The 23,572-nt window shown below is 46.6% G+C and overlaps 1 protein-coding gene across 1 annotated transcript in view; it reads right to left on the bottom strand.

Moving 5' to 3' along the window:
* The window catches only part of EXOC4 (exocyst complex component 4), a 417,970-nt gene that overhangs the window by 16,831 nt on the left and 377,567 nt on the right, over positions 1–23,572 (bottom strand). The window contains exons 15-17 of the mRNA XM_050900532.1: positions 18,473–18,614; positions 15,540–15,718; positions 13,946–14,105 (exon numbers count right to left, since the gene is read on the bottom strand). Of these exons, the coding sequence (XP_050756489.1) occupies positions 13,946–14,105; positions 15,540–15,718; positions 18,473–18,614 (481 nt within the window). The remainder of the gene's footprint in view (positions 1–13,945; positions 14,106–15,539; positions 15,719–18,472; positions 18,615–23,572) is intronic.

The raw sequence follows: 23,572 nt of genomic DNA, 5'->3' as shown, positions 1-23,572 counted from the left end.
TTCTAATGAGATCTGACTGACAGGGTAAACCAATCTGCTACTTAAGGACTTGCATGTGTCTTTCTATCTGTGGGGCTTGTGCTAGAAAGATGCAGCCTACTGTGAAAAAGGCAGGACATTTTTCTAATTGCTTCCATTTGCAGGCTGGAGCTAAGCAATAGAGATGCATTTCAAGCTGACAATCCAATATTTACCTTTATTTCAGCTGCAGACAAATGCCTGGGATGGCTGTTCTTCACACGCTGATGGTTCCCCCTTTCTTTACAATTTTTTTTTGTGTCACGCCAACTTCCCTTCTTAAAAAATCTGTCCTTCCTCTAACAGCTCTGTTTGCTGTGTGTTTAAGCAGAAGCTCCCAGCAGGCTACCACACCTTCAGCACACAAACTCAGCACAGGCAGAGCCCACCTTTAAGCATGGGAGCGGAAAGCAATTTCTAGATCAAATAGGAGCTCCAAGCAGGTTATGTGAGAGCTCAGACACGGAGTTCACATTCACGTACACTCACAGGGGTATCTATTCCCGTGGGATGACTCTGGATGTTTGTTCAGGCTCAGTCTGGAGTCTGGGGCTAAATTTTGACCTTGTCTGAACAGTGTCAACCAAGGCAGTCCAAGGCTAGGTGACAGAGACACCTCAAACCAGAACTATCTCCATGATGTTATTTGACCCTTTAGGAACTTTAAGACGTAACTGGAGATTTGCTTGTTACATGCCCATCTGGCTGGCAAATTAGGGAGTGTTTAAATGGCCATCCTCCTCCCATCCCTTCCACCTCCCCTTGGCAAAGCTCCTCCATCACACCAGCCAGCTCTTATGGCTCACAGGTGAGCATGGAGGACCTTGCTGCAAAGAGAGCAGGCGATCCACTGAAGACCACTTCTTGTGCTGGTAGGTGCCACTCTTTGCTACTGTAGAGGGAAAAAAACCCCTTAAACGAAAAGCAAAACCACATGAGTTCCCTCTTCTTCCTCGCTTCTCCCTGGACAGCGATCACTTGCAAAACAGTAATGATCACAAAAAATAACTAAAGACTGAATTGCAATTTAAATACATAAAGAAATCCACCTAGTGATGTTATGGCACATCCATGGGTACAAAAACATGCTCGTGGCCTCCCACGAGGGTAGGGAGAACCTCGAACACTCCTCTCCTCGAGCTCTGCATGGTACACAGGTTCTAGGGTAAAAGGTCCCTCTCCATCCCTCCTCCGGGCTCCCACAGCAATCTCTGCCACCAACTCTCCTGATCTTTGCTGGCCCACTGAATTCCCGGAGGGAGAGCTGCAGGCAAACCTTTACATGCCCACCCCTCCTTTTTGGCCATCTGCTTGTTTTTTGAATTAGAAACCAGCACGCATTTGCTCTGCAGGAGAGCCGAGCCGCTCCACCGGCTGCATGCACGCAGGTGACAGCCGTACCGACTGCAGGACAGCCATTCGCCACCAACGTGAGAGTCAGGATGCAATGAATTTCACCAGGAGATACCAGTGAGAAGTGCTGCGGCGCTGTGGGAACGGAGAAGGCTGTGACCCTGAACAAGGGATGGATGAGGACATTGCTTTCCATTTCGGCACTATTCTGCCTGTTCAAAATCAACTTTTGCCCCTTGGAATCATGCAGCACAGAATGGTCTCCCCTTTTCTGGATCTCTCTCAGGTCCCTTAGGAGACCTGGGGTCTGTCATGACGTTTAGGATCCATTTCAAGGTTGTAAGCTTTTAGTAAGATCGTTACTACCAACCATTCATCTTCCATGCTTGCGTGGCCTGCCTGCCTTCACACCCCAGCTGCCGTGTCTCCAACCAGCACCACGTAGGTCTTTCAGATTTCAACCCGTTGTGCCCAGCAGTGCTCATTACAATAAATACAACACCTGTTTCAGGAGGGACGCTGTAAAAGGCATATTTTCACTCCATCTTTAATGAGTCTGCTCAGATCACCGTTTCCATCCCTGCACATTGCTGCCTCTGTCTCCAGTGCAGCCACGGTTGCAGCCCAACACCTTGTGTGATGCTTGATGTGATTTCCATAGCCTGAAGCTGTGGAAGTGCAGGGGACGAAGTGAAGGCAGGAGGAGAAGGTCCTTGGACTCAGCTGAGAGAAGAGGGTTGCTAAAATGTTCCTATGCCATTTTTAAAGTAAGCAAACAAAGCTGCTCTCTATGCACACAAAAGCCTGCCTAGCCCCTTCGTGGCTAAAGCCAGTGGTGTATCACATGTGTTTTATGCTTTACGTGGACCTGGAAATGAGCTTTCACAGTCATCTTCATATTTCTACGGTATGAGAAAGCCTGTATTAACCTAGGCAGTTTCTGGACACCGTGGTGGGGCTGTGGTTTTGGTCTCCTGATCCAGACTGAGGCCTGACCTGCAGACTGTGCAGCCTGGGGAGCCGGTGGGAAAGCCCTGTGGCCTCTGTCCAGCCCACGTATTTCATGTTTTATGCAAAAAAATGAAGTGCAGGCAGAGACTGAAGCCCTCCCTGGGTGGGATGGACACCCAAGGCTGGAAACCTGGCAGAGCTCCTTGGCCCACCCATTGAGCCATAGACAACGTGTCCTACGCTGCTTTACCAGGGAGCCACGAGCACGTGGTGAACACACACCACACCAGTGTTGACAACGTACAACTTGGTTTTGCTCCGCATTTTTGCTATGATCACCCACACACCAAATTCTGTGTAGTCAAATACAGCAAATGTTGACGAGTACTCTGTCATTTGCAAGAACCACCACCAAGATGACAGCGAATATCAGGACTCACACCCACAGGACGTGCTTTCAAAACCTGGTCTGCAAAGAAAACCAACACCCACCCTACGTACCGCAGACCTGAATAAACAAAACGATCCAATTCCAGCTGGACAGCCAGAGTTTCCTAAACTTAGATGTTATATTAAAGCAACTGCAGTTCTGCAAGTAACTGGTCAGTGGCTAAGTATTGTCACGGAGGCCAAAGTCACTAAAGGTAGAAATTAAGAAGAAAAACTTCTAACAAGAAAAATCCCTTCACTTTAATTACCATTAGCAATGCAGCATGACAGAGAGAGATAAACACACATGCACCTACACAAATAAGGAGCTTGGGAACACGAAGTAATTACTTTGATTTTTTTTTTCCCACCGACATTCAAAACTTATTAGTCTCAAGAAAGCACATATCAGCAAAAGACTGTCACCTCAGGGATAAATGAGGAATTTGTTTGTAATTCATTTCCAGGAGAATATATCCTGATGTTGTTAATGCAGAGTAGGAACGTGCTCTGGCCAAGTCTAACAGCCAAAACCACTTCTTAAAAATGTTTATTCACATCTTCCTGAGCTTGTGTCCCTGGAAATGTCAATGCCAGTTTCTGCTGGCTGAGAAGTTCACCGCCATTGATTGTTTCACTAATACACCAAGAACCAAGCAAAGAAAGTCAATGAAGCCTCTCACTTCTTCAGTCCATTTCCAGTTTAGGAAAATTGAATTAATCTCTTTACTCAGAGCAACTCAGACATCCACATTCAGGCAATGAAAATCATTACAGAGGCCACTAAAACCTGTATCTTTAAAGGTTACAGCGCGAAGATTAAAAGCGCCTCCAGGAAAAACTGAAATGGCTGATCAAAATAAAACCGTTGAGTCAACAGTGGAAAGCCTGGGCAGGACCGGCGCCTTCCAGTGCCGACTGATATTTTAAGATGCTTCCTCCGCTATATGGAGCGATACCGATGAAGAGTGGATGCTACGTGATTCCACACATCGCAGCATGTTCGGACATTAGGGATGTAGGAACTGCCAAATGAATTCAGCCCCCTAATCCAGTTAATACAGGGGCTGCTACTGGGTGTAAAAACCTATCGAGGGTGCTTACGGATTGATCTGCCCACCTGCAAAGTCACCTCCTGACCCCAGACAGCCGAGGAGGGGCTCACCTTGCCTAGCGATAGACGTCTGCCATGGATAATGCCACCTGAGCAGGTCACCTCTGCTCCCCGATCCTTGTAAAAAAGCAACAGGCACTCCTAGGAAGCCCTTCATCTCATTTCAAAGAAAATTTAAACCAATTCAGAAAATTGCACTCTAATCATGCTCACTTCTCGCTACTTGCTGTAAAGGGAATCGAGGGCAACCAGCTCTGATGGAGACATGACTGTGGCGGACCTCTAGTTATAGAGCAAGTATTCATCGGTTCAACGCATAGATCTGAAAGTTAAACTCAGGCTTAAATACTTTGTTGGACTTGAGTGCATGTTCTTCGGGCTGCCACAGCCCACATGCCAGTGAAATGCCTGGTGTGTGTTTTAATTACAAAGCCAGCAAAATCCCCTCCTTGAGGAATTTATAATCCATGCAGTCACCAAAGGAAGGGGAGTGACGTGCTGTCATTACCCAGTGGTTCAGCCACTTTCTTTGCATCTTCATGTGCTCAAGTGCTCTCATTACGCGAAAATTACTTAACGACAAACACGAGAAATGTCATCCCCCAAGAGTCAGGCTCTCTGCTTCCGAACATCTGGTATATCACCATTAGGGCATTTTGGAGTTTTTTCCTAATGTGGAGAATCAGCAGCAGGCAAGGCATTTCCCAGACACACGCAATGAATAAGAAATCTGCGACTCAGCAAACCTGAGGACAAAAGTTGTCCATCCTTAGGCTGGAGTGAGGCCAAATGACCCAAAGATGGTGCGGGAAGAGCAGTGACTTCTGCACAAGGACGTGGTCGCTCCTCTTGCCTCCCCTCTGCTCCTACCTTGAGCAATTCCCATCTTCACCCCTGACGTCTTATCCTAATTTAAGATAAAGTTCCATTTTCAGGAACATTATAATTTCAGAGCCTTACAGCTCATTTCCTTGTTTGTTCCCTCTCCTTCAGTTGTGCCAGCACAGCTGTTTGCAAGGCCTGCTGTGAACCAGACCGGGGAGCTGATCCTGCCAAAAAAGAGAACAAACTGATGCGAAAACCAAAACATAGCCCTTCCCCCTAAGCTGAATTGTTTCTCTGCTGTAATTTGCCGCGCCGCATCAGGGCCCGCTGTGCAAAGGACGAGAAGAGGAAGGTGGTACTTGCCGAGGTGTCGGCATTGCGGGGTGTATGCAAGCGCAATCACAAATTCTCACCGAGCCTTCAGAGCTGGATGCCGCTTTCCTCCTATATGACGGTGCACTGTACAGAGCTGCTGATCTTTTGTTGTGTACTGGCTATGCATTTTGCATAGCAAATAAAATACAACGCGGTTTGGAGGTAGCTTTCCAGATGAGGCAGATAAAGCACCAAGTGCTGTTCTAGGGAGTATTTCAGACCTGCACAAACCAGGGACTCACAGCCGATGTCCATCAGGATGCCCAAAGATGGGAGAAGCAAAGCCTTTCCAGCGGCTGATTCAACTGAACCGCTTCGGCTGTACTGACCCTGCAGAAGGGGATAGGGCTGAAAGGACGCAGGTGACAGAAGACTGGCCAGAGCACAGCCCTCATACAGATTATCCTGGGAATAAATTTACCATCTGCAGTCACTGACAGTGAATTAAAAGGAATTTTAAGCCTTCAGACTTCAGGAGAGAGACTTCAGCCGGAGATAGCATAAAGACCCCATCTCCAAATGCACCAGGACACATCAGGCTCCACAAAGAAGTCTGTTTTTTTGGTAAAGAAGAAATACCTGGAGGGGATGGTCATGGATCAGCAAGAAGAATGCAGTTCCTGGCCTTGGGAAGGCTTCCCTTCCCAAAATGACAAACCCGGGACAGCAAGAGATGGCTTCTGAGTCCTGGGGGAACATGGGATTCAGAGCACGGGTCCTCCTCGCTCTGGCAAGATGACCTGAGAGCCATTTTCAGGCTTCAGGACAGGGGTGTTGCCTTTCCTGTACATTTTGGCACCACGGGCCAGTGACCCAAAGACAAAGACTGGCCAAACTCCTCTCTCAAACACTCATGGACGTAAAGCTTAGATCTGAACTTCACAACATCTTATCCTGGAGAACGGAGGAAGGGACAAGGAGAGCCTTTTGTTTCCCAACACTGCACGGAGATGGAGTGCATGCATGAGCCTGAAAACAGCCAATTTTGGCATAAATGCAGTAAGCAGGAACACTTGACCCACGGTGAACTGGGACCCATCTGAGATCTCCAGTCTTGGGCATCGAGGTGAGCTATCTGGGAATACTGCATTTTTCAGTGTTGTCTCCATAAATATCCATAAAGCTTCTGAGCCGGTCAGAGGAACTGAGACTTTTTCCAACGCACGAGTGGTTGGTAGGACTCGGTGTGGGGTGTGCTGATCTCTAACAAGTGTCGAGCGGATGTCTTGACAGGAGACCTGATTCTCAGCACTGCTCTTACTTCACTGGCTCAACAAGCTCTTTGGTTTCTTCCTGCTTGGTTGGGATCAACCAAATGAACTGCGTGGCCAACTATGCGATATTTCCCCGTGCACCTCCATGGAGGAGAGCAGACCAGTGATTTGGGTTTCCCCAGATCAGAGACACCTCTTCCAAAAACCCCTCTTGTTTCTGTGCTGGGGAGCTGGGCAGCTCCAGCAAAGGACATGGCCATGCCATGGCTTCCAGAAGCTCATGCAGGACTGCAGGAGCTGAAAGTTTGGGAAGTCTCGAGCAGGCACCTTGCTGTAAATGTACCGTATTGCAGAAAGCAGGCAGAAACCCCAAGAAGCGCTCTGTGAAATGTTGTGAAGGCATAAATTGGTGTCCTACTAAAACTCGTGGCAGCTGCAAATTTAACTGGAAATTAAACTACACGGATGGGTCATTTGTTCCAGCGTGGTTTGAATGAGGCCGTAACAGGGCAGCTGTTTGGGGTGCACGGGGCATCACCCAGCAGCACCCGTCTGGTGAAGGACCGTATGGGGTCAGTCTCTGATCCCCCAAAGCACGTGGGGGAAGCAAAAGGAGGAGGGGGGACAACACATCAAGCTGAGGGGTGTTTTTTAATCCTCTGTGGTTGGGATTTTTGGTTAATGCAGTGAAACCACTAATTACAGCTAATTAAACCTGCACTGAGATCAAAGCTCAGTGGAAACTACAGGGGGGAGAAAACAAGAAGAAAAGAAAGGAAAAGAAAATACGGATTTTGTTGTAACCAAGTCCTTAATTGAAAACTAAAGCAGCTTTGTTAATTAAAAGCAGCAAAAACAAAATGAGGGCATGCTCCACAGACACACAACATGAGTCCAGCATCGTGATGGAGATAACACGTCTTTCCCATGCTGTCAGCAAAGAGAAGCTTTTCTTCTAGAGCCTGTTCTGCTTCTGGCTCCTCTATAGGGAAGGGTCTTCCTTGGATCCATACTGCAAAGCACTGGTGACTTTTACCTTCCACAGCACTGATGACCTTGGGCTATAAAGTGCGGGGAGAGGAATTCCTCCAGATTAACACATTTACAGTTTTTATGAACAAGTAAGAGTTTTTCCCACCAACACCGAGTCAAGAGGGTATGGGTCAGTGACCAGCATGTCTGCACCAGGGTACCAAAAATACTGGTAGCTTGCAGGATCCTTTCTGTTGGACTGCTCCATTTGCTTTTGAATCTCCTAAGTGCTGTGGAGGATACGTGAGTTACAGTGCCTGGTACCCAAATTGTCTCAACCCAAACCTACTCAACTAATGTGGGTTTTACTCAAAGTGAATGATCTTAAACACCCCAAATTTTCTCCTGGCTTGAGTGCAGCCCCAAGGCAGAACATCTGAGATACCTTTCTCATCCAGTTCTGAACCACAAGTGAAGACGGGCAGCAGAAGAGCACCACAGGAGCACTGCAGAGGCACCTGAGAGCAGAACAGCAGTCTGCCACTGAACAACGGGGATCCAGGTCAGGATCCGTTGGACCTGGGGTTCAACACACACAAGTCAAGCATCAACAATGGCTCTCAAAGGAGGCTTCCCTCGACCAGCTACATCCTCAGGCAAGCTGCGCACCCAGGCAGCAAAACAGAGCCTGCTGTTTCTGTATTTATTAAGAATAAAATCAGAAAGATAAATAATATTTGGCAATGAAAAAGACGCTTCTTTCAGAGCACTGCGATGTCTAAGGGATCTCTAATGCACACTGGCTTCCCCTTCCCTCTGCAGCACCCAGTAGATGGCAGCAAGTTATTGCTTATTCCTCCTGCCTGCGACAGCCTTGCGCATTAGGCAAGAGGCACAAATCTCTCCTGCCCCTGTATAATCAAACAAAAAAATCCCCTGCCTGCCAGTCATAGCAGGAGAGGAGCCCTGAACGCCGAGTATCCGAACCAGAACTGTGCCCTGAAACAAAGCACCCTCTGAAATCCTGCTGCTGCAGTTCAGAGATTGTTCCCAGTGGCATTTTCTAATTCTCCCCATGCAAGAAGCAGAGCCAGACAGGACAACCTCCATAGATGTTTGTGCTGAAAGCAACGGGCCTGTTTGCACTGGAAAATTGTAGCACAAGGACATCTCTGCCTCTCGTCACCGACTGAGCTAGTCCTAAACCCGGAGGGTCTATATCCACTCTGCTGCTGTGATTCACTCAAACTTACAAGCAAAAATAAGAGTGCTTATTAGGTGCCGGAGCAGAGCTGAGGCAGATCCGCTGCTTCCCAAACCCACACGAGTCCCTTCCCATCACACCGTGTGACCCCGTGGAGACGTCTCAGCACCTTGACCTTGGTATCCAACCCAACCAATGATGCAGCAGTCTGACACTGGTTTGAAAGAACGCTCAAGCTCCAGCTGCGTCCTCCTTCATCTATACTCTCTTACCCTCCCCACCTAAATAAAGACGGGGTTTGAGTAAAGGGTGTGTTTCCAGGACCCATTTAGGGTAACTGGTGTTAATTGTAACCGCTGCCTACAAATGCCTTGGCGGTTCTCACTTACTTTGAAACCAGTATGAGGACTGGTGCCATTCTCTCCTGACTCCCTGCAGCTGGCTGTATGGGTGGAGGAAAGGTGTTTGCCCCGAGAATGTAAGAATACAAGCAAGTACATGTACATCGTTGTCCTGGTTTCAGCTGGGACAGAGTTAATTTTCTTCCTAGTAGCTGGTACAGTGCTGTGTTTTGGATTTAGGATGAGAATGATGTTGATAACACGCTGATGTTTTAGTTGTCGCTAAGTAGTGTTTACACTAAGTCAAGGATTTTTCAGCTTCTCACCCCACCCCACCAGCGAGTAGGCTGGAGGGGCACAAGAAGCTGGGAGGGGACATGGCCAGGACAGCTGACCCAAACTGGCCAAAGGGATATTCCATACCATATGACGTCATGCTCAGTATATAAACTAAGGGGAAAGCTGGCCAGGGGCCACTGCTCGGGAACTGGCTGGGCATTGGTCGGCAGGTGGTGAGCAATTGCATTGCATCACTTGTTTTGTATATTCTAATTTTTTAATCATTATTAGTATTATTATTATCATCCCTTCCTTTTCTGTCGTCTTAGACTGTCTTTATCTCAACCCATGAATTTTACTTTTTTGTCCCGATCCTCTCCCCCATCCCACTGGCGGGGGGGGAGCGAGCGAGTGGCTGCGTGGTGTTTAGCTGCCTGCCGGGTTAAACCACGACAATCGTAGCTTCATGGGTGTCACCGGGAGAGCACAGACGCAGAGGAACAAGGTCAGAGCAGCAGCTGCAGCTGTATTTTGCCGGGGAGCGGAAGCAAAGGTCATTCTCTTTTGTGAACGATAAAAATTCAAGCAGCCCTTGTATACTGATAGACACATTTGATCACAGGCATCTGAACTACATTTCAAGGGCTTATTCATGGCTGACCTATGAACAACCGTCTGGCATGCTGATGGCTTCTCCCCATGCTTTCTCACTGGGGTCTTCTCCGGAGTGGTTGGGATCCGCCGGCAGTGACAACGTAGGTGCCACATCTACTACAAAGACAGAGGTCAGAGCCAAGGGCCCTGGTAACGTCTTTAGCAGCAGGAAAAGATTCCTGGTCCCCGCGGGATGGATGGCCATTGCAACTGCTAACTTCAGCGGTAGCAGCAGGGAAACCTCCGATCGAACTCTTAGGTGTACAGACACCTCTGGTTCACTACGCTGCAAACCATTTAAGGGATGAAGGACACTTTCAGATCCAGTAACGACGAGTAGCGCCACTCAAAAACCTTTATCTCAGAGGTCAAAATGACACTGTGTTGTATGAAATGTTCACATTTCATCACTGGTCTCTCCCTTCCCCTTGCAACCACCTCAATTAACTCTCAAGAATAGGGCAATTTTATCACTGCTGTACGTCTGAGAAAGTTTTTTTTTCCAATGAAAAATGAACATCTAGGAGTTGAATGATATTTTATTTAAGGATAAGTCTGAAGCAGAAATCTAGCCCTTTTTGACTACCCCTGATGAAATCTCTGCATAAACATGCAAGCGTAATTTTTGGTGAGGATAGAGGGGGAGTAGGAAAGAAGGCACAAGGGAAAAGACCTGAACTGGAATCCAAATTTGAGGCCGAATTTTATCCCTCTAACGCCATAAATCTCATTCTGGGTCTGAAACTTCCAAAGTTTGGAGGTATTTGAAACTCACAATCAGTCCCAGACTTCGCAGTATTTGCCTAGGTATTATACACAGGAAGAAAATACTGCTTTTTCTTTAATATAGTATTGGATGCCCTAACGACTGACTGCATTTCTGCTGGCCTAGATACTGAACACACGTATAAGGGAAAAACCTATTAATATTTGCAAGAAATTTAGCAAATGCTACAAATCCTTTTGCGACACCTCCGCAGTCAGAACCAGCCTATTTTACCCTTTCTCTTGTCGGTGGAGATACTCCTTGCTAGAGCTCGCAGAACTTGGCAATTTATTTTTTTCAGTGGAAACATGCTCCGTCTCTGCTTTGTGATGCTCTGCAGAGAGTTTCCCTACCCGGCTCTACCTTGAACTGAGAATCTCAAAGCAAAACTCATTTGAAGCAAATTTTCCCCTTCCTATGGTACTACTCCCAAAGCAGCAAATCCTGCTGTTGTCACCTGCAGGTTACAGATCTTTTGAAAAATGTGGTTTAAACAGCAAGAGTCTCACCAGAACCAGCGAGTGTTACATGGGTTAAGATTTTGCCGTGAATCCTCTATGTGATTTTGGCTTCAGAGGAGAAAGATCTTCCCCCTCCGGCTTCCCTGGCTGGGGTTTCTACTGCCTAAGTCAACGAGACAGAGAAGAAAGGGGATGCCCAGTGCTCTTTGAGGCCCACAGAAAGCCTTGAAGAATATATCAAAAGTGAAAAATAAAACCGAAACCAAACCCAAAATCAAAAGCACAACACCCAAGAAAATCTTGAAAAGCCTTTTGGCCCTTTCTCAAATGGTCCGGTCTTTCCTATAAACTTGAGCACATCAGACTTCAAATGCATTCACTTTCAGAAAAGGACCACACAGGACCTGTTCCAGAATTAAAACTTAACGTATGAAGAGTGATCATATGAAGAGTGATGTGTTGATCGTTAATTGTGGCTAATTGCTTCTTGAACCCTGAGCGTCACACTCTCACGGACAAAGAAATATCAAGAGGGCAAGGGAACAAGAGGGGCAGCGAACTGACTGTCCGGGGGAAGAATGAGCCAGTTGGCTTCAGATGAGGCTTAGACCCAACCTGGAGGGCAAAGAGCTCCATAACTGCCTGAGAAAATCTATTTTTCTGTGTGCGTGAAAAAAACACTAAAAAACCTGTTATGTCTTTCCCTGATCAAAGGAGCCCATGACTTCTAATCAAGTTCCTCAAAGAAACCGCAGTAAATGTTGAATTATTTTGCACAAGGCCAAATGCAAAGGCCAGAGATGGGGCAGTGAGTCCCAAGCTGGGTTAGACCCACTTCAGAAATCTCTCCCATTCAGTAATGATCACCCAGTTCCCTGGAGAAGTGAAGCAGGGAGGGAATTTACCCCAGTCACCAGGAGGTGCGGGGGGGAGGAAGAGCAGGTGAGTGACTATTTCTCCATCAGCTCTGCTACTGCTCCCGTACATGAAATAACCACTTGCTCTCTGTTTCTCATCTTTAAAAAGGCAAAACTGATAGTTAGCTACTGCGCAAAGCATTTACAGATTCCTATATGAGCAATATCACAGAAGTACAAATCACTTTTATCCTACATTGATGTTATTTTATGCTTTCTGGGGGTGAACTGTTATGTTTATTTTATAGTTTGAATAGACCTCGGTAACTGGAGTCCCTGGGGTAACATGAGAACTTGCTCGGGTAATTGTAAATTCAGGTGAGCAGGCAGGGTTTGGATGCACGAGATGCCTTGTTTATGTAAAAGGGGAATCTGGATAATAAGCATTCAGGAGTCATCTGAAGAACAAAACAATAAAACATACTCTCTAGATCACAGAAATCTGCCCCAAAAGAAAGAGGGAAGCAATGCAGTCATGAAAGCTAAAAAGAAATGTTGCTGAATTTATATTATGGGAAGAAATCTGCATCACAGGTACCACAAAGCAGCCGATGCTGCTGTGCAGAAAGCTCAGGTGGCTCTTATGAGCTCCACAGCTCTTGATGATGGTACCCAGCAGCTCCAACGGCGCAGGAGAAAATCTATTTGCCACGTAACTCATATATGAAGAAGGCTGGTATGTGTTTGATGTTGTGAAAAGTGCTGGTCTGGCATATCACCCATCCAGCAAGATCGGGAGTGGGGAACACATTACCTCCTCACCCTTCCCTTCAAACTCCATGTCAAATTGTGCAGCAATACGAGTCCGAGCTCCACGGCTATTCAACCCTTACCGCAAAGACCTCTCCAGAAAATGGCCAGCCATGCCGTGCCAGTCTCCAGCAGCGTTTGGTCAGCGTTTCATTATTTGGGTGCCAGTTGCTGTCAGCACATGCTCAAGCTCTGTTCTGCCTGCCAAAAAACTGGGCTAATTTACTTAGCATTTCAACAGAGCAGGGAAAAAAAATCATCTAAAAAAGGAAAGATTGAATTTGGGAACATTATTCCTTGGAGAGTTAGTAATGGATCTTTCTCTCTCTCCCTCCTCCAGGCCTCAGCATTCATAACTTCCCCATGTCAATGTTATTACGAAGAAACTAATTCAATAATGAGATCATTCCCCATATGAGAGCCGAGTAAATGAGGCACTCAGTCACACCTACTCATCTGAGGGAGTCGCGCTTCTCTCGTAATTCAGTCTCCAAGAGCAATGGCCAAACGATGACACCAACTATTTCCAGTGTTTGTGGTGGGTCATATCCGAGCGTCATACAAAACTCTGTCATTTGATCTACACGCCTTAATTTGCAAGTTCCAGACTCTTCCTTTGGCGATTTCTTGGGCTCAGCTGTCCGTTGCTGAACCAGCTGCTGCCACAGAGGATCAGCCAATACAGCTACTTAGAGTCAGCACCCTAGGTCCATGTGCAAAGCACGCACTGTTTGGTGTTTGCTTTTACCCATTTGCTTATTCCTCAAACAATCCCCCTTTTGTGAATAAAGCAGCAAGATGGGTGAGAAACTTGCAGGGGATCTATCATGTCCAGCTTTGGTTTTATTTTGCTATTACTACTATTTCAAGAGCAACAGAACTTGAAGGGAGACAGCAACTGGCATCCCTGAGGTTCACACACACTGTTCCTGTGAGCTGCTAAAAGTTTAAGCCTTCAACAAACCAAAGTATTACTTATCTGGGCGTGAATCCAGGCCCCAGATCCATCCAGTTTAAGTTCCACCCAAGACCTATACCTAGAAGCTTTTCCTTGCCTGGGTTTTGGTCTTGGGAGAACCACACCAACAGGAAGCCCCGAGCACAGACACTTTGGTGGGACCTCAGGCTGAGCTCAAGTGATCCATGTTGCTCTGAATGTTGCTCAACAAGGGGGAAAGTGAATATTACGATTAACACTTCTATAGGTTTAACTTGATATCCATTCAGTTGCACGCACGAGCGGTGAAACTTTTGGAAGGAGCTACCTCTGTACGTGTGGACATCAAAATAGTAACAAACCCAACACGGGGCTCTCTGCTCACCTTGCAAAGTCTAGGTCAGCCTCACGTGACATGGTGATGTTCGTCAGGTTTTGCTGGAGGATGAAGATGTTCCTACACATTTTCTTGATGCCAGATTCACTGATGCGCTTGAAGTAGTGGGCGCCGTTGATAAGAATGCAGGAAATAAGGTGGCCCAAACCTGCGAGGGTGAGGGGGGAAACAAACAATAAAATCACAGGAGGAAGACATTTAGTGACAATAATTCATCATAAAACCCATGAATGAGCACTGTTAAGTGGTACATGTGAACTGGAACAGGAGATACACTGGCCTGTACCTAGAAACAGCCCTCAGTATCTTCCCTGTGCATTTTAGGAGGACTTTCCTCAAGGTTTTCTTCTTTAGTAAAAATACAAAACTGCCCCCAAACACTATGAAAACTCAAAGTTGCATTATCGTAGCCATTGATATTTCCAGGGCACTTCCAGATTTATAATCAGGCTTTGCATAATGTCCCTTTCAGTCCCTCTCTCTGTCTGGGCAGAGCAATGGACCCCTACTGCTCCTATAAAATGATAGTATTTGAACCTGTTATCAAGGGTGGTATTTTTCCCTGGTAAACTCACAGTCTGAGCAGAAATGAGCTGCATTTCAATGCACTTGATGTGCAACCTCTCTCTGATCAGTCTTGAACAGTTTCTTGTGTCTGAATGATGTCTCCATCCTTCCTCTGCTGCTGAAGGACGTAGCCGGCTGCTAAAAGTCATAGCCACCCCCAAAATGATGTATCCATTCATGTCGCATTAGAAACAGCAAAAAACCCAGCCTGATTCACTCAGTACACAGGTCTGCACAAGACGAGATGTCAATTAAAAGTCTGAATTAAGAAAATATGTTAATGTATAGGCAACCAGCATGGGGTATACATAAATCCCATGGGTATGGGGCGGGGAAGCACACAGATACTGAAAGCCTTCTCTAGGACCAGTAAGCAGTGGCCAAAATAAGGCTAGCCAGGTTTGCAAAGCCTTCATCCCTGCTGACGTATGATATTGGGCAATGGGTACACCTCCAGTCCCCACCTTCTCCCAGCTTTTAACAACCACCACATAAAAGGACATGTATCCTGGCGCTCAGGCAAGAGAACTGTGCATCAGCGCCACAAATAAATACAGGGGAGATGAACCAAGACATGATTTATATTCTCCAAGGTAATCACGACAGATGAGACATCAGAAGAGCTAATGTTCTCTAAATTTAATTTTAGAAATGGAATGGCTACACTTCAGATAGGAACTGCGCCATAATAGAGCTGTGCTTGTAATATATACATGTGCCCTACGGCTTCCTGAGGAAGAACCGTCCCGCACATACATCAACTTACTGCTTTCCTCCTCAGCATGGGCCCGTTTCTCCTATTCAGCCAGATACGCTCAGAAATGGTAGAGAGGCAACAGAGTTTTTGAGCACCCTGTGTTTGCATGGGTCTCATGTCTGCCTGAGACATGAGACAATCTTGTCGGTGGCAACAGTACCACAGTCTGCCTTACCCCCAAAAGGAATACTGTTGAGCTTTGGGATGAGAATGAAAAACCATTTTGTAAGAACCAAACTCTTATGGTAAATGCCTGACCTTCGAAGATGTACTGGAACTTGTGCTGCTGGAGGCTGGCGCTCATGGCTTCCTCGATAGCACTGATGTCCTTATTGAGCCGGACGACGAGGGGGTCATAGTCCATACTCTCCACGTTGGCGACGATGGCGTAGTTCCCTTGTTTAGCCAGCGGGATCAGGTAGTGGAAGCAATGAACTCTGTGAGACAGAAGAGAGAAATATTACAACGTAACAACCCCGATGTCAAAATATCGGTGGGTATGCAAAGTGTTGCCTACTTATTTTCCTTCCAATGTTCAAGCTAGTAAAAAATAACAACAATTTTAAGAAATGGGTGGTTATGCCTGCATTAGATGCATCCTCCTCTTGTCGTTGTCCCATCCTCAGAGGTGAATACAAAGGACCCTTCATTAACAGATCCGACCTACCCCAGTAAAATGCCAAGTGTCTTTTCACAAGGTTCTCCAACTTCACACATGCCGGTTCAGCACCACTTCCATACCGATGCTCAAATAAGAACTCCTACATACCATAAAGACCTAATAACAGCTATAACTGGCAGAAGGAGCGAGCCAGGGGACATGAAACGATAATTAGCAGGCCAAGGTTGTGCCTACTCCAAAGCATTTAACACTATTGCAACTTTTCTCTTTTCTGTTCATCTGCCTGGTAGGGCTGCAGGCAACATGCCCAACCATCATCCCTCCATCGAAGGAGAAATTCTGTGCATTCAAATCACCTATTAGGGTTCTGCAAAAAGCTGTAATTAAGTAATTTCTCTCGAACCTACAGAGGAAAGTGCTATGTCCAGCAAAGTCGATAGCAAAACTCTCCCTACTTTTGTAATTCTTGGGTTTCACCCACATCACTCAACGAGGACAGGAGGTTGGTTGGGTTCTTCTGAATTTCATCTGTCAGGGAAACACGGCCAAATCACAGCCTGGGTGAAATATCCCTTGCATTTGAAGCATAACTCAGGATCAGCACGCTGAGACAGAAAGTTCACACCAGACTGGCCCAAGCAGCGGGGAGCTGTGTTGGGGTGGGAGCAGCTGTGATGGGTATGTATGTCCTGACTTTCATGTCCCCCATCCTCCTGGAAAACATCCTTGAGGTGGCCATCACAAGCATGTTCAATTTAGGGTAATTCCAAGAGTAAAACCATCTGTTTATACTCTTTAGCGCCTGCTCCTATATAATTCTATATAGGGCTTTTTATAGGAAAATAACAGGCATTAAGTAATCTAAAACTCCACGGTTATTTGTAACAAAAGAAAAGGTTAATGATCTGATGTGCCAACAGATTTCCTTTAAGGAAGCAGATACAAATCCAAGGAGCAGGATCTCAGTGACCACTGTCCTCAGGGCATGCCCATATGGTCCTGGAGGAGGAGAAGCCAATGCCGGGCTGGTGCCAACCTGCATCTGGCCAAGCTGTGAACGAACGGGGGGCCCTGCGGGAGGAGAGAGACGAGGGGATAATTGCGTCATCTCAAATCCGCTTTGCTGTTTGCTAGTGTTTTCTTAGACTGCACCTGCAACAGCAAGAGGCCGGATAAATTCCCAGGCTCTTTACAAATGTGCTCTGAGTGCCTGCTTAAAGCACAGGGTTTCTGTGAATGAATACACATTGTACTATGCACCTTGGAAATGGCACAGATCCGGGGAGCGGGCGTAGGAGTCGCAGAGAAACCTGCTAGTAACAGCCATCAGAGGGACTGGGATTTTCCTCTGTTACTGCAGGTGGTTGCAAACGCAGAGTGATGAATAGGGGGAAGCTCCCACCCTGCTGGGGATTTTCCTGGTTGTTAGCATCTCTTTTTCTCAATCTTTTCCACCCGTTGCACAGAGTAACATGCTTTGGTGTATTTACAGCATCAAACTGGGGCTCCTGTTAGAAGCACTAGAGGAGGCGGGCAATGGTCTGCTCTAAAATGACAGCAAATTTTTTTCCTGAATTACATTTGCACTTATTTCTGCTTAACCCAAGTGGGATAGAAAGCCACAGAGGACTGAGGCCAGAAACCCATTCAGGCTGGTGCCCATACTACGCGTCCAGGTTAGTTTGGCCATCATCTCGCATTACATTGCAGCTGGAAAGCCGCCCATTTCCATACCTTAACAATCTTTTCCTCAAATCCTTCAAATCCCAGCTCATCTGTGATGCCTGCAATCAAGTGGCCAGCAGATGATGGATAGCAGGTTGAAGGACTGCTGACAATAACTAATGCGTGGGTTTTTTTAAAGCTACATACTGACTTCACCAGAGCTCTGCCTATGTACACAAGGACACAATATGGCTCAGGATATGTCACGGCGGAACAAACTGATGGTCCATCAAGTCTCATTGCCTGTCTCTGACATCGGCTTCTATTTGATGCTTCAGAGAAAAGGGAAGCAATGAAAATACACCTGGCCGATACAATGCATAAGGGAAAAATGTCTTCCCAGCCCCAGAGTGGGCAGCTGGCAGCCTGAAGAAAGGGATTTGCTGCCTTTGATCTTTGCATGTGAAGTCAGAGACATCATAAAATTATCCATCCCTTTAAAAAAATCCAGCTGGTTTCCCAGTTTCTGTTACTATTTGAAAAAGTAGTAAGAAAAGCTCCTATTTGCAATCCAAAGCGCAGTGGCTAATAAATGTGCAGACACCTGTTAGACTATTAAAACACCATTGTGCAATTTTCTAAGGACAAGGCCCCAAAAAAAATGCATTTTTCCTAGTCTCTGACACATAAGACACAGACCTCCCTAGGGAATTCCACTTTTGGTATTCTGCCTCCGTCCCGCATTTGGCCATCCATGGTGATGGGATCTGGCACTTCTGGACTGACCTTTGATGCTACAGCAGGCAAGTATATCTGTCTCAGATGCCATAATATGTACTCTGGACATAATCTTAAGCTACAGACTCCCGAGCTCACCCGCAATACCTGAATTCAGGGCTTTTACCTGACTTCCAAATGCAGAACCAGCAGGCAGCGGTCAGCCATCTCTTGAAAAGACCTGGCCAGCTCACTCAGGGTTTGCAGGATCTGTTCGGATGCAGGAAGGTGTTCCATACTGGCATGGCTGTCCTGGCCAGGAGATACAGCTAGCAAGAGAAGATAGTATAAATTTGTGACACACTTCATCAATACCGCTCAGCTTTAGCAACCACAGCATCTTGTCTGCTTCCATCCTAAATATGCGTGTTCTCTCCCACCTTTGGCTGAGCAATAACGTCTGTAATTTGGGAGTGTATGAAGCAACAAACTGCTTCTGCCATTGATTAAACTCCAAAGTGAATCTGAGGGGTTTAATCAAGCACCAGAATACATTTGCTTGGGAAGATATTGCTCTGTGATGAGTATTTCTGTAGCTGCAGAATCCAGGAACATTTATCTTGCTCTGCTCGGAGTGAGAAAAGAGCTGCTCGGGAGCCAAAGCACGGCACCGGCAGGAAAGATGGTCCTTTCTGGTCACCATAGACTTCTCCATGTAATCTCAAGGGAGGCTTTCTTCATTCTTGTTAATAAAACACAGCTCTTAGGCAGTAAAGCAATTAAAAAGCAGGCAACACATATGAGTTGCTCACAGACCAACTGTTTGCCTCCCACTGAGACCTCTTTAAAAAACTACCTTGAGTTTATCCCAACCATGACAGCATCATCTCTCTTGGAGAGGTGTCAATGCAGCTATAACTCTGCAGCCTTCATCCCTTATATATTATCACAGTGCTTGAACCATGAACTTTCTCCCCTGCAACACAAATCGCTGCCACTCGAGCTAAAGAAGTAGCTTCACTAACAAGAGTAACATGCTGTTATCATATATTCCGCCCTAATTAGAGGAAGCGTATCCCAAATATCTGAGTTCAAGTCCTCGTTCAAGCAGCACTTTAGAAATGACTTCCTGCATAGGGTGATTAGCAATGTTTGAAATCAGGCAGTCCTGCTTAGACAACTTCCACTTGAATTAAATAATGGGACTGCAAGGGGTCTCCTGGATCATCAAGTCCAGTCCCCACAAGACCTGTGTCCCATGGCCTTGAGTATAAACTTGTGTGCCATATTAAAGTTGTTCAGATTTCTACCCTTGCTGGCTCCTTCAAAACATCACTTCTCTAACAGTGAAATTAAAGTTTGGGATCTAATTTCCAGCCTAAACTTATCCACTGATGTTTTATATTTGGTTCTTCATATGCCAACATTATTCTTTGTCTTATAGAGTTCTCCATCCCTGGCATCCCTCTTCATAGAATCACAGAATCATAGAATCATCTAGGTTGGAAAAGACCTTTAAGTTCAACTGTAAACCTAACACTGCCAAGTCCACCACTAAACCATGTCCCTACGCACCACATCTACATGTCTTTTAAATACCTCCAAGGATGGTGACTCCACCACTTCCCTGGGCAGCCTGTTCCACTGCTTGACAAAAGCAGCTCTCTGCACACCTTCTGGTTTCAATTAATTTGTCTTGAACACAGGTATCCAGAGCTGTCTGCTGTATCTGAGCTGTAACTGGTGCCACAACAGGACAAGAGCTTTGCTGTCTCCTCTGGGAATACTCTTTTGCTCTGCCACGTCTGCTTTTTTTCATGGTTGCTTCACATTTTCAGCTCCTACTTGTTCTGTGATCAACCTGAATCATGTAGGTATGCTATCTGCTGGCTTTAAGAAACATCTCCTTCTCTCTTTTCTTGCACTAATGTTCGCTACACGATAAACACTTAGCCAGGCACCAACGCAACTCTGCACAGAAAGGATTTGTACATCACCAAGGAACTGTTGACAATAAACTTTCGTTTTGATGGAGACTGATTAAGTAAATGTCACTTGCTGATGTTTGTACAGCCAAAGACCTGCTTTGAAAGAGGAACCCACGCAGAGCTTTGGATTTGTTCCTAAAATTAAATACACCTTCAGATCTAGTCTGAAAAGAAAAAAAAAGACAAAATGAGGTGATAAAAAGCCCCAATCTATTTTGTGCAAAACAAATTGAAACAGAGGTAAACATACAAGACAGAACTGTACAATTAAAGGAGTGTGACAAAGGAAAAGGAAAAGACTGCACACAGCAAAGTGCCTCTAAACTGTGCATCTAAATGTACTGTGAATTCCAACAGAGAAAAGCGTGCACGGATGAAGCCATGTAAAACACAGCTCCTGGAAATAGCCTCCTTCAGCCACTCCTACAATCACAGCAATATTTATGAAGGAAACGGGAGACCTGGTTACCCAGGACATGGAGAAGGCTGAGGTACTCAACGACTTCTTTGCCTCAATCTTCACCAGCAAGTGCTCCAGCCACACCACCCAAGATGCAGAAGGCAAAGGCAGGGACTGGGAGAATGAAGAATCACCCACTGTAGGAGAAGATCAGGTTTGAGATCATCTGAGGAACCTGAAGCTGCACAGGTCCATGGGACCTGATGAGATGCATCCGCGGGCCCTGAGGGAAATGGCAGATGAAGTGGCCAAGCCACTACCCATCATATTTGAGAAGTCACAGCAGTCTGGGGAAGTTCCCACTGACTGGAAAAGGGGAAACACAACCCCCATTTCTAAAAAGGGAAAAAAGGAAGACCCAGGGAGCTACAGGCCAGTCAGTCTCCCCTCTGTGCCTGGCAAGATCATGGAGCAGATCCTCCTGGAAACTAGGCAAAGGCATGTGGAAAAAAAGGAGGTGATTGGTGACAGCCAACATGGCTTCACTAAGGGCAAATCGTGCCTGACAAATTTGGTGGCCTTCTATGATGGGGTTACAGCATTGGTGGATAAGGGAAGAGCAACGGACATCATCTACCTGGACTTGTGCAAAGCATTTGACACTGTCCTGCACGACATCCTTGTCTCTAAATTGGAAAGACATGGATCTGACGGATGGACCACTCAGTGGATAAGGAATTGGCTGGATGGTCACACTCAAAGAGTTGTGGTCAATGGCTCGATGTCCGAGTGGAGAGCAGTGACGAGTGGCGTTCCTCAGTGGTCGGTATTGGGACCAGCGCTGTTTAACATCTTTGTTGGTGACACGGACAGTGGGACTGAGTGCACCCTCAGCAAGTTTGCTGACGACACCAAGCTGTGTGGTGCGGTCAACATGCTGGAGGCAAGGGATGCCATCCAGAGGGACCTGGACAGGCTGGAGAGGTGGGCCCGTGCGAACCTCATAAAGTCCAACAAGGCCAAGTGCAAGGTCCTGCACATGGGTCAGGGCAATCTCAAGCACAAATACAGGCTGGGCAATGCGTGGATTGAGAGCAGCCCTGCGGAGAAGGACCTGGGGGTATTAGTGGATGAAAAACTGAATATGAGCCAGCTATGCGCGCTCACAGCCCAGAAAGCCAGTCACATCCTGGGCTGCATCACAAGAAGCGTGGCGAGCAGGTCGAGGGAGGGGATTCTCCCCCTCTACTCCGCTCTCATGAGACCCCCCTGCAGTACTGCGTCTAGCTCTGGGGTCCCCAACATAAGAAGGACATGGACCTGTTGGAGGGAGTCCAGAGGAGGGTCACGAAGATGATCAGAGGGCTGGAGCACCTCTCCTATGAAGACAGGCTGAGAGAGTTGGGGTTGTTCAGCCTGGAGAAGAGAAGGCTCCGGGGAGACCTTCCAGCAGCCTCCCAGTACCTAAAGGGGGCCTACAGGAAAGATGGAGAGGGACTCTTTATCAGGGTGTGTAGTGATAGGACAAGGAGTAATGGCTTTAAACAGAAAGAGGGTAGATTTAGATTAGATGCAAGGAAGAAGTTCTTCACTGTGAGGGTGGTGAGGCACTGGCACAGGTTGCCCAGAGAGGTTGTGGATGCCCCCTCCCTGGAAGAGTTCAAGGCCAGGTTGGATGGGGCTTTGAGCAGCCTGGTCTAGTGGAAGGTGTCCCTGCCCATGGCAGGGGAGTTGGAAGTAGATGATCTTTAAGGTCCCTTCCAACTCAAACCGTTCTATGATTCTAAGGTTTTTTTTAACCAAGGAACATGGTAGAGAAATTCATAGCCTGGCAAATACTGCTGAAAATAATTAACTGGCCTGGAGTGTAAAAGAGAAATAAAGAGGGAAATGAGAGCGACAATCCACCCAGGGTGAATGGGAATAACAAGGATGCCCCCTCCCTCGCACACCCCAACACTTCTCCAAGCCTCTCTCTGCTCACTGAGGTCTCTCACACATACAAAAAAGAAATTATCAGTGAGGGGGTGATGGGCTTATTTACACAGCCTCTAATTTCCAGGTAACGGTGTTAAGAGATGACTCTCGGAAGGCACTTTGGAAGAGCTCTTTGTCCAACTGCCACCCACCTTTCAGCTGTGAGACCTCCAAGTGACATTTTTTTCCCTGGAGGATGGCAGGACTTTTGGATCATGCAGGATCAGGTCTAGGGGTGCTTATCTGGCCACAGTAGAAAGCAGAAAACCTCACCTTTATTATGGGGGGAAAAAACCATCTATTTTTACTCAAAAATCCTACATTTTCAGAAGTTTCTATCAGCCTCAATCCTGGAGATGGACTCGCTGCAAGAATCATCTCTCTTTCACAGTGCTGGGGCTGCAGCCTCTGCTTTAATTGTGCCAGCTTGCTCCAGTGATGCCTCTCTGCAAGCGGTGGAGATGGATGGACCCATCATCCAAAATGCAAGAGTCAGCTCATTTCTGCAGTGGAGAGATACACGCACAATTTTTCTACTCTCCAGAATTCATTTACAGCAATTTAAGTGAAGCTGTAATTATATTTGTCAGTGGAGATAAGAGGAGGAGGGAGACGGGGACAATCTGCTCTTTATTTAAAGCCAGAGCACCGAAGTCGTCCTTCTGGGTGTTCAGAGCCCCCACGGCAGGGAGGAGGGTCAGGTGCTGGCTTGGGGGATGCATACCAATTTCTCCCATGCACGATGAGGACGCTGAAGTCTACTTTTGCTTTTCAAGATCAAAGGAAGCCTTTCAGAGCCCATCAATTTTCTTTTCTCCTTCTTTGGACATCCAGAAAAGACCAGTTCACAGCCAGTGAGAAAATCCCATTTCTTTAAGTCTCACTCAAGACAGTTTTACTCCATCATCCTTGGCAACACGAA

Source organism: Gymnogyps californianus, chromosome 1 (genome assembly GCF_018139145.2).
Source record: "Gymnogyps californianus isolate 813 chromosome 1, ASM1813914v2, whole genome shotgun sequence".
NCBI classification, from domain to species: Eukaryota; Metazoa; Chordata; class Aves; order Accipitriformes; family Cathartidae; genus Gymnogyps; species Gymnogyps californianus.
The sequence above is the reverse complement of the archived record's forward strand: the minus strand, read 5'-3'. Positions and strand labels throughout refer to the sequence as shown.